We start from the raw sequence: 11,550 nt of genomic DNA on the forward strand, positions 1-11,550 counted from the left end.
GTCAATATCAACCATGGTTATCAGTGCACGGCGCAACACTATCTGTTTTACAGCGGTTTTACACAAAGGCTCATTCTCAAACACAATATTTGTATTTCATTTTCGGTCTCGCTCTCAATATTATTCATTGTTCCTAAGTTTCACTTTTGTTTTTCATAGCCGATCTATAATTTTATTTTAAATCCATGTGCAAACTCTACGCCCAGTGGTATTATCCATGTTTTGTTTCAATTGATGATACAAAAACGTTTTCAATGTTTAACCAAAGAGCTTTCTAGTTTGAATCCTCTTTGGCTAATTAATATCTGTCAATTTGTTTACCTTTATAGTATCTGTCATTCGCATGGCACATATTATGTTGCTTTAATGTCATTCGGATTCGGTGGTCATTCGTTATTCGTCCAATCTTTTGTAAATTGAAAGCAACCAATAAAAATATACACGTATATTTTATGTTAAATCGTTATCTCTTGCGATGGAAAATTCACGTTTTGGATAATTGCTTTTTGTAATAGTGTCATTTAATTTATGAGCATACCAATATCATTACATGTTTTTTTGCTACACGCAGAGTGCTAGTCTGAAAATATCGAGATAACAATGTATATTTATTATTTCTTAGTGAGTCTTGTTTTTACAATTGGATATGTAACTACAGTTGAGGAGACTTCATTACGAATGTCGAAAGCAGAAAGATTGTTTCTAAGGTAAACCCTTAATGTTTTTTCCTGGTTTTAAGTTAGCACTACAGTATGTAGTGTTGAGGCATATTTAGTTTAGCCATTTAACATTCATTTGATTATCATAATACATATGTTGTTATGTTAAGTACTTAGGTTCTGATTGCACAAGCTTCTGGAATGATGTTAAGATCTTTAAGATATAAAACTGTAAAGAAAAAAAGGTCTTAACTTAATAAATAACACCAAACTAGTTCTTGTCTATAAAACCTGAAACTATTTAAATATTGCTGATTTGAATACTTTACATGTAATAAATAACACCAAACTAGTGTGCTAATAGCTGTGTTTGCATACAAATATATGGCTATGCCTACATGGCACATGGTAATCAGGTCAACCTAAGCTGGTGTTTTAATTGACCTCATTAGTGAATATGACCTGTCAACAAGCTGGAAGGAGTAAGAGCTACTGATGTTCATTTGTTAGTTAACATTTGAATGTTCTTTGGACACCATAACACTAACTCTATTCAACATATTATCTTTATTACTTAATCTTAGCAATGGTATGTTGTAAAGACAACATCTCCTGAGGTTTTGGTGGTGGTGGTATAGAAACAATTGAAATCAAAACTTATCCCATAATTTATCAGATTAAGCTTAGTGTCCCATAATTAGGCTTAGTGTTCATTGTAAGGTGATTTGATGTTATATATAGTGTTGTTTGAATTGTGTGATATGTTGGCAGTTCTAGTGGTCAACAAAGTGGTTTAAAGATTGGCATGACAAATATACAGAATATTAACCTTAACTTGAAGGAACAGAAACAAAGTAGATTTCCAGGATGCAAGCAATATATCTGGCAAATTTCCATCAAGGTTTGTGCTGTTTGTGGTTAAGCCAAATGTAGGAGAAAAATAATTAACAAACAAGCACTTTCACATTCATTTTATAATTAAGAACTAGTATAAAATGTAAACAGTCCTGCCTGATAGGCCACTCAGGACCAAGTTTAAATCTGTATCTGTAAACAGTATATTTAAAATAATAGGATTTTTTTTATAGGGAACAATCCCGTCGTATGTTCTACCATGCCTTTGATGCGTACATGGATAATGCATACCCAGCAGACGAGTTAATGCCTCTAACTTGTAAAGGCAGATGGAGGGGGGTGACTCCAAACCGCGGCGATCTGGATGATGTGCTTGGAAAGTAAGCATTTTAATATTTATACAGTAAAAAGGAAAACAATGAAATTTAATTGAGTGGTTGTGTAATACCAATTATTATAGCTTACCTTCATGTTCCTAAATATTATTATTGCTTACTGACTTGTTGATAACCTTGTATTTATTTGGCTATACAAAGAACCACAAAGTATATTGTATATAAAACTTAATTTTATTACATGAATAGTGAATACTCCAACACTATTTGTACATCTGTTTAATATTGTATATATAACGACTGTGTGTCTGCTGTTTTTAGGTTTACAATGTCTACTTAAAATGGCTGCTATTTGTTTCTTTTTATAAACCTTTGTATAAACATTGTGGTTCAGTTTTAAAATGTCATTAAATCTGTCTGTTATAGTTTAAAAATTTACATTACATAAATAAAAGATTTTAAGTTATTTAAAAAAAGCAGTGCAATCAAATGAATTTGAATAAAATGAAACTGTTAATTTTATGATATTTCTTATAATTTATTTCAGCTTCTCACTAACACTGGTGGACAGTCTAGACACTTTGGTGGTGATGGGCGATTTTGCAGAGTTTAGCAGAGCCATCAAGTTGGTCATCAATGATGTAACTTTCGACCATGATATCATAGTTTCTGTTTTTGAGACCAACATACGGATGCTTGGGTATGTCAACTGTTCCATAGCACCCAGCTCTTTTATAGAGACCTTCTGGGACCCTGGTGTAAGTTCCACGTTTACAGTTGTCACTTCACTAAATTTGTTTTGGATTTGGGATTGCAAAGTCATGATGTTTGGTCTTCCAAATCAAGAATTATAAATTTATGTATTTTTAATCTTGCAAAGTTTTTCTTAACTATTGTACTGTTGCTAATAGAAAAATGATACTTTTGTATTTTCATCACAGTTCATTTCTTCAATTATATTCAACATTCTGTGATAAAATGAAGATGAGATTGATGATAGCAAATTCTAACCATGTCCTACCAAATTTGTTGTTAGTGACTAAATTTTATTCCCTTGTTCAACACAACCTTAACTGAATTGACAAATATAAATTTAGGCTAACCTTTTACTTATTTTCCTACCTGAAAAATCACAAAACTATTTTTAGACCTGTAATTTTACTTCAAGAGTTCTTTGTATCTATGGGTTGATTAAATTCTACCATAAAAAATCTCACTGATCACAAAACAAAGTAGTATGTTTAGCTTGCACAACTCACAGTAACAATACATGTGATAGATTCAGAGACAGCCCCAAAGGCTATTGATGTCTTCGTGGTATAAATTAGTTCACTGCTGACGATGGAAAAGTGTCCTAGAGGGACTTCAACACAATGATGCTCAGCCGCTATTGACAGCATCTTGGATCCTATGATTTTTAGACTGGAGAAGATTAATCTGACATATCATATATTTATACAATTTTCAGAGGTCTTCTATCAGCTCATGTTTTGGCAACGTCGTTAAAAAATGACATACTAGTTTTAAAATGGTACAATGGCGAATTGTTAACCATGGCTGAAGATCTGGGGCGAAGACTTCTACCCGCGTTCTATACCTCTACTGGCATACCGCATGGACGTGTGAGTTTAAATAAAAAAAAACAATTTACTTTTTCTTATGCTGACTATGGTTATGCTGCCCATATCTAAAGAAGAATTTTCCCCCTTGTGTGTCATTAAAGTACATAGAAGATGGACAAGTTGCGTGTGGGAATGGTTTTGTGGAAATATCACTTCTAGATAGCAGCCTAAGATATCCTGCGTTAAACAGACCTTCTTTGTATGGTTCGGAGGGATTGTGTGAGACAGGCGGACCGAGTGTGGTGACGCTCTCTCAGAAAGTACCATCTTCTGCAGTGGACGTATACTTCGGCCGTTAATTATAATAAGTCAATATCCTATCAGTAGTAGTCAGGCCTCTCCCAACGGGAGGCTTTTCTGATCTGCCGTCACCACGCTTACAATATTGTCTTTGCATGTGAAACTTATTTAAGCGCTTTAGGAATTATAAAAGAGCATTCTTTGCAAAGAGCCGGCCGTGTGGTCAGGGCATATCAGAATACACTTGTCACCACCCCTCGACTAACGGAACAGAGCTAGAACAGACGGCAGCAATCACAAATCCTGCCTGCCCAGCTTGTGACTGTAAAGGCTATTGATGATTTTTAAGCATGTGAATGGGTGATTTTCTTATAAAACATGAAATCTGGTTCTCTGGTTGCTAGCTTGGAGAAAATCTCCAGTATGAGTTATAAATACTGAAGGGTAGACTTTTTATAACTCTTACCCTCTATGCACGCCACTGCTTGGCTGATACCTTCTTAATTGGTCCGGCCTCTCGCAGTTTCATTTAATTCACGTATTTCTTATGACGGATACACGCAACTTTATTTATTTGTCCAGATTAATCTTCGGCATGGAATAAGAGGTCTGTCGGAGTCAAGGGAGACGTGCACAGCTTGTGCTGGTACCATGGTTTTAGAAATGGCAGCGCTTTCCCGTCTAACAGGTCAGCCTATATTTGAGCAGAAGGCTCACAAGGCCATGGATCGACTGTGGACAATAAGGCATAGGTAAGCTAACTTAATTAACTCGAATTTATAAATTTAGTGAGGTTTTTCTTGACGAGAATTATAGATTAGGTTATATCATTCTACCGCCCTTAAAAGCCGAGTGAACTAACTAATAGAAACGTGGAAACGCTAGGAACTTGCTTATATATTATAGATTCCAAATAATTTTGATTCAAGGTCTTCCGATTTAATGGGCTCAGTTCTTAACATACACAATGGGGACTGGATCCGAAAGGATTCAAGTGTTGGTGCTGGAATCGATTCCTACTACGAATACTGCTTGAAAGCGTACATACTCCTTGGCGACGAGAAATACTTGGCCAGGTTCAATAGACATTACAATGCTGTTATGAAGTACATAAGCCGGGGTCCAATTATGATGGCTGTTCATATGCATAGGTAAGTGAGATTTGATTATTTTATTATAGTGGTTGGATTTATTGATTAAATAATCCAAAAATCATCGCCAAAATATAAGGCTAAATACAAATATATTATTGTGATATTATTTCCACTTGTGCGCCAATGCTCTGTTGATAAAGCTGTGGGAGAAAATAAATGTGTATCCTTTCCCCGGGGAGATAATTGTCTCTTGCCTATGCTAGCCGTGCTGAGAAACAAACGGTTCCCATTGGATAAAAAGGGTGATCAGGGTTACAGGTGCTCGGACTCTGGCTCGGTCCACTGAAAGTTAAGTCCTACTCACTGGGTGATCACCGCTTTTATAAAAAAGGGGATATACCTTGATAAATGCGGGGGACAGATATTAAATAAATATATTTCTTGCAGGCCCCATTTACAATCGCGCAACTTTATGGACGCTTTACTCGCGTTCTGGCCAGGACTTCAGGTGATGCTCGGCGACGTACGGCCCGCGGTTGAAACCCACGAAATGTTGTATCAAGTGATGCAACGCCACACTTTCATACCAGAGGCGTTCACTTCTGACTTTCAGGTGAGAATTTAAAACTGCTTTAGGCGCGTTGACCATTTTTTGGTGAAAAAAAAATCATCGAACTCGCGTTATAAAAGCGTTCGGTATAGTAGAGTAGAGTATATATATATATATATATATATATATATATATACTGTGTATGTACATAGATTTAGTTTTCGCCTCTATCGGCATCCCAAAAAGATTGCCCAGAATGACATCACGGCAAATGGCATAACGCTTGCTTCTATTAGTGTTCCCTAGCATAGGAGATAAAATACTACAACTGCAAGCTGCCCCGATACTGGTTGCTTCAAGATGGGCATTACAGTTTATTTTGATATTAAGCAACTATTAGCGCGCTCGACCCGTACGCCATCACTCCGAAACGCGTGACGCCGTCTTATGACGTCATGCTCTCTCTGTTTTCTTGCAATAATTCTGTTTTAAAAATATATTAATTAAACTGTTTCTATATATATCAATTAATTATAAATAATTAACCTTGATTTTTAAAATTTGCCGGTTATTCCGTGACGGCCATTTTTTTTATAATTATTTGTTTTTATGGATCGGCCTCGTAGCCTGTATACGGATTCTGGTCGTGGTCCTGTATACGGACTGACATTGTGGCGTTTTCGTACACCTGGACGTAAGACCTGGATGTACCGGTAGTAAATGCGGTAGTAAATCTCTGCAGAGACCTTAACACAGCCCAGGTTTCACCGAATCAAAGGCTTTCTCATAGTCCACAAACGCTAAGCAAAGTGGCCGGTTATACTCTTGGGTCTTCTGTATACCCTGCCCCAGCGTATGTATGTGGTTTATGGTACTAGAACCCTTTCAGAAATCGGCTTATCCGGCCGATAATTATTATTATTAACGGCTGGAAGTCGTCGAACCTATTCGCGAGACGATTCGTAATGGCTCTCGAGAACAACTTGTAGACATGGCTCATCAGCAAGATGGGTCTGTATTTCTTCAGCAAGGTATTGTCACCTTTTTTGAAGAACAGATCCACCATGCTGTTGTGCCATGCCTCTCGCGTTGTGCCTTAGTGAGACTTGGTCACCGAAGTTATACAAAACCTCTGAAATCTACAATGGCACTAACTGGAATATGTTTGTGTGATGATCATGAATGTTGTTCACTTTCTGGGTCTTTATTAATTTATTTATATTATTAACATATTATTCATCAGTAATCTCAATAACCATCATAACACAAGTTACGCTTACTTTGGGGCTAGACCACGATGTGTGTATTGTCGTAATCTACAACGTGTAAATGAAAACCGAAATATAACTTCACAGGCTTTAGAGGTACATTATGTACTGTCTCTGAGACTTATCTGTGAAAACAAAACCCTAATAGTTTTTTAGTAAACCAATGCCATAGTTTTTACTGAAAGAAATCAGATACAGCAAACATCACGAGCAAAATTAAAATCATGTGACTCCTGTCACGTTTTTAAGCGACGCGTAGCGTAGCTACTATGCGCCTGTCGGTCTCTTATTCAATAGGGTTGTCATAAGTAAACCACTTTGAATGATTTAATATATTTACAGGGTGATTCCTTATGAAATATAATTATGCATGCTTCAATATTATTTCGTAATTCAGTTACACGTTATATATATTTATTTAGAGTTCTGCTGTTGTATCTGTTTTTATATTGACAAATAGCTGGTTATAGTCTTAACTTATCAACTCAGGTACACTGGGGTCAGCATCCACTCCGCCCGGAGTTCTTAGAGTCAACGTACTTTCTGCACCGTGCTACTGGGGACGAGCATTACTTACAAGTTGGCAAAATGGTCCTAATGGCGTTGCAGCAGCACACTCGAGTGCCTTGCGGCTATGCGGCAGTAAACGACGTGAGAACTAGAGTTCAAGAAGACAGGATGGACTCCTTCGTACTGGCCGAAACTTTCAAATATCTATACATGTTGTTTGGCGAAGATAAAGACTTGCCTTTTAAACTAGAGGAATACGTTCTGACCACGGAGGCTCATTTCTTGCCGTTGTCCTTGGCCACAGACGGACGTAACGCGTCATATTTAAAGTTCAATTTTGATGAAGACGAAGATAAGTACAGGAAGTAAGTATAGTATTAGTCCATCATCATCCTCATCAAGATCCTCATCATCATCATGATGATCAACTACATGAATGATGATGAAATATTGCCGGCCCACTACAGGGCACGGGACTCCTCTCAGAATGAGGAGGGATTAGGCCATAGTCTACCACGTGCGGATGGGCACACTTCGCACACCTTTGAGACCGTTATGGAGACCTCTCAGGCATGCAGGTTTCCTCCCGATGTTGTCCTTCACTGTCAATATCAAGAGATATTTTAAATTTCTTAAATTAAAAATGCACATAACGGGGATCGAAGGCGAAGCTCTAGCCACAAGGCTATCACCGCTTAAATTAGTTACGTGCCATTTAATAACATGCTTACTCTCAGAGTTCTCCATAATGTCCTCAAACTATGGTCTAACACCTTCTCATTGCGGAAGGAGACCTGTGCCTTATAGAAGGCCGGTAATGTGTTTGATATGACATCCTGCCCGTACGGTTTTGAGTCTTTTCCTTCTGTTATATTACAAGTTGACAAATTTAATGTTGAATTTAACAAAGGGGTCTGAATATTTTAGTATGGAGCCTGGCTCACCTCCTGCCGAGCTGAACCAAAAAAAAAAAAACGAAAAATCACGGACGAAGTCGCGGGCAACAGCTAGTTTAATTTATAGATACAATTTCATTTGATTTAAGAATATATGACTATAAAATTTTATCCTTATCGTTATCTATACATTATCTTTATCATGTAGACTTGTTAAATATACTACCGGGCTACCTTGACATACCCTTTCAAACAATATGATTTTTCAATATTGGTCTACGATTGAGGGAAAAATCCTTGAACGAATATCAAAAATAAAATACCGATCGAACTGTGAAGTTGGTAAAAAATAGACAGTAATATAAAAAAGGAGAAGATTCCTCCTTTTTTTATTCGGTTAAGATCCTGATAACCCGTTAACATTACGCCGGCGTTGTAAGCGTGAACCAATCAAGGATACACGACCCTTTTTCCCAGGATATGTCCCAGCATGTCATCCGTAGTAGCGGGGGACCTTCGTGAACCGATGCGCCAAATATTAGATTCGACGGCTGCAAGACCGGCCGCGAGATTGCGACCTCTTAACGACCCGCGTCAAGTCGACGCACTCTCCCAAATGGGCATATCTGTGCTAACATTGCCAGATGGACGCGTCCAGCTACTCTATACCACCAACACCGTAAGTATTTGTCACAGAGCACAGTGCACCGTTGGTCTATTGGTTAGCGTCTTCAACTGCAAATTACCAGATATTGGGTTCGAGTCCCAGGTCAGATCGACTAAACAAATTTATACTAACTTGGGTTTTTCTATAGTGAAATATTGATTCAGAAAAATTTTAGGTGCCCACGCCTTTGCCGCGGACACTTTAAGCTGTATTTTAATAGCGCGGTTATACTATGACTATAGTACTATTAGTGTTTCGATTCTTTACGGGAGACTTGTCTCTTTGTCCGTCTGGCAAAAGGCTGTAATCTCAGAAATGAGTAGTATTATTACTTCTAATTCACAAATTATACGTTTACTTATTCTTACCATTTATCACAAGCAAGTATTTCGCTTAAAAGCACCCACAATTAAAGTCCATTCCAGGAGAACGGATGGTTATGGACATTTAAACTCACCCAACTCGCTTCGGTGAAACTACAATTTACAATGTCTACGAACTTTAGCCATAATGGCCAGATTTGGACCCCCCAAAAACTGCTTTACCTCTGAACTGTACTGGACCTCCAGGTAAAAACTTTAAAAACCGATGTGAGATAACCAGCGTCATCAGTTACTTAGGTTTGTCGCGACCAGGCCACGCAACCTTTAGTCCGGTTAGACCATGGGTATCCGATTAGAGTATGGGTTTGTTAAACTACCATAACTCTTCCAGGTTACTACGACGACCGACGAGCTGCAGAAGAACTGTCACGATTGCCACCAGGTCCGGGACTCCTGATACTTGTTTATGACGACGCAGTCTGCATCGTCACAACCACTTACAACAAATATAGTCCATGACCACTACCGTAATCCTGATGAGAGGAAGCGTCCTGACCTGGAAGAGGTACGGTAGTTTATTGAACCCAAACTCGAATCGGATGCTTGACAACGAACCCTAAAACCCAGCCGCAAATGTCTACCTTAGGGCAAGGATGAACTAAGGTAGTAATTAGCGGTTTAGCCTCCCACCTAAACAGCTTTTTATTGTGTGCTTTTATGACAGCTGCTGCCCGCTTACCTAATGCCCATACCAACCCTGCAAGCTGCAACGAATTGGAAACTTAGTAAACTTTAATGGCAACTGGAAAATAAAACGCACTGTTCATTTCCAATGGTGCCAGCATCGTTTCGAGCATGTCAATCGTCTAAATAAGTGTATAGTTGACGTTCAGTGGTTTGATTGTAGTTGTTAACCGATCATACCAAAACGTTACGGCAGTTAATCTGAATCTATTGAGAAGTTCTGATAATTCTGTACAGCCAGAGCGAGACAAGTCTAAGCCGTCGTCTGCATTCAAAGCAATTAGACGTTTAGACCGTGGCTTATAATTCATTCGAATCACACGAATATTATCACATCGTACTACTTCAACTTTTGAACGTCAATACGAATAAAAGTTCTCTTTAGTTAATAATTGCGTTGCTTTAGACTAATGCTTTGGTTATACTTCAGGCTATTTCGCCAAGAGACGCAGCCGAAGGACTCACGTTCATGCGCGAGATGTCCAAGTGGAACACATTGGGTGACATGGAAAACGGAGTGGTTGCAGCCGGAATCAAAATTAACGATAAGATATTGCCAGCTGGACCTGGACAGTTTGGAAAAATTATATCCGGGTCTGTCAGATACGTTGGGAAACCTGCATTCGCCAGTCCCATCGACGCTTGCGAGGATATAACAAATGGGGACGAAGTAACCGGAAAGTTTGCGATCGTGACACGCGGTCAGTGCACGTTTGCACAGAAAGCCCGCTACCTCCAAAAGGTTGGGGCAACTTTAGCAATTATTCTGGACAACGTGAAAAGCACCACCTTTGAATCCTCAGCGCTATTTGCCATGTCGGGAGATGGCAAGGACGATATCGAAATACCAACCATTTTTCTCTACGCTCGGGAAGGTCTCCAGTTGAGTCAAGCGTTGAGTGAAAATCCTGACCTTTCTGTAACAATTGGCGTACTTAATTCCTTGAAGCAGGAGTACGAGAACCAGTGCGACAACGAAAGCTGCGAACCCGTTACTAATGCGAAAATTGAGCCGGACGATAAGGAATCCTTAAATCACTTGCGAAAAGTTCTTAGTAAACTCGTAGTACAATTTGAATTATCTGCCAACGAAGAGCCGTCTATTAAGGCGTATATCGATAGCAGTCAAGACTTTTACGTGCCTAGAGATAAATTAGTTAATGGGGAGACATCATGCGATCTGAACTTTTCAACAGCCAGTAAGGATGTGAAAGAGGAGATATCAGAGAATAATGAGTTCGGGGATTTCTGACACGCTAGTGAACAATTGAACATAAGTAAAAAGTGTTCCCGAACATTTTATGAAATGTATATAATATTGTATTTTTACAACAATACACTAACGTGCAATTTATATGCGCTCTTTTATATTTATTTACCATTGATTTCTGTTTTATGTGTTTTGACATTATTAGATGTTATACAAATAGTAAGATTAATAATTTTTAAATTGAAAATTACGTAGCAGAAATTAACAAAAAGTAAAGAATCATTTCTTATTCACACAGGTTTTGGTTTGCCTCCATGTTCTTTCATCATTTATAAGCAGTTAAATAAATATGTATATTATACTGTGTGATTTCTACATATGCCATATCTGACTGTTTTATTAAAAAAAAGATAAAACCTCTATCTTCTTCTATTTGTAAGTCTAATTTGAATGAAAACAACTATTTGAATAATCAGTAAGCAATGTACAGATTAGAATAATATCATAATAGTGTAAAAATACTTAAATACGTTCATTTAAATAATTTTTTTGTAATAAAAATAAAAACTTTTTTTTT

The 11,550-nt window shown here is 37.8% G+C and overlaps 1 protein-coding gene across 1 annotated transcript; it reads left to right on the forward strand.

Annotated features, from left to right (window-relative positions):
- The first annotated feature begins 362 nt into the window (after positions 1-362).
- LOC120636335 (ER degradation-enhancing alpha-mannosidase-like protein 3) lies at positions 363-11,117 on the forward strand. The gene is made up of 10 exons (XM_039907766.1): positions 363-707; positions 1,748-1,894; positions 2,397-2,549; positions 3,318-3,471; positions 4,294-4,463; positions 4,641-4,862; positions 5,253-5,418; positions 7,113-7,498; positions 8,507-8,708; positions 10,194-11,117. Exons 1-10 carry the CDS (start codon positions 601-603, stop codon positions 11,013-11,015), a joined length of 2,529 nt encoding a protein of 842 aa, XP_039763700.1. The 5' UTR covers positions 363-600; the 3' UTR covers positions 11,016-11,117.
- The last annotated feature ends 433 nt before the right edge of the window (positions 11,118-11,550 follow it).

Source organism: Pararge aegeria, chromosome Z, assembly GCF_905163445.1.
Source record: "Pararge aegeria chromosome Z, ilParAegt1.1, whole genome shotgun sequence".
Lineage (NCBI taxonomy): Eukaryota > Metazoa > Arthropoda > Insecta > Lepidoptera > Nymphalidae > Pararge > Pararge aegeria.

Coding starts and splice junctions, on each gene's coding strand:
- LOC120636335 (XM_039907766.1), top strand. CDS start 601: ATGTATATTTATTATTTCTTAGTGAGTCTTGTTTTTACAATTGGATAT. Junction 2,550..3,317: donor ACCAACATACGGATGCTTGG/GTATGTCAACTG, acceptor TACAATTTTCAG/AGGTCTTCTATCAGCTCATG. Junction 7,499..8,506: donor GACGAAGATAAGTACAGGAA/GTAAGTATAGTA, acceptor CCTTTTTCCCAG/GATATGTCCCAGCATGTCAT.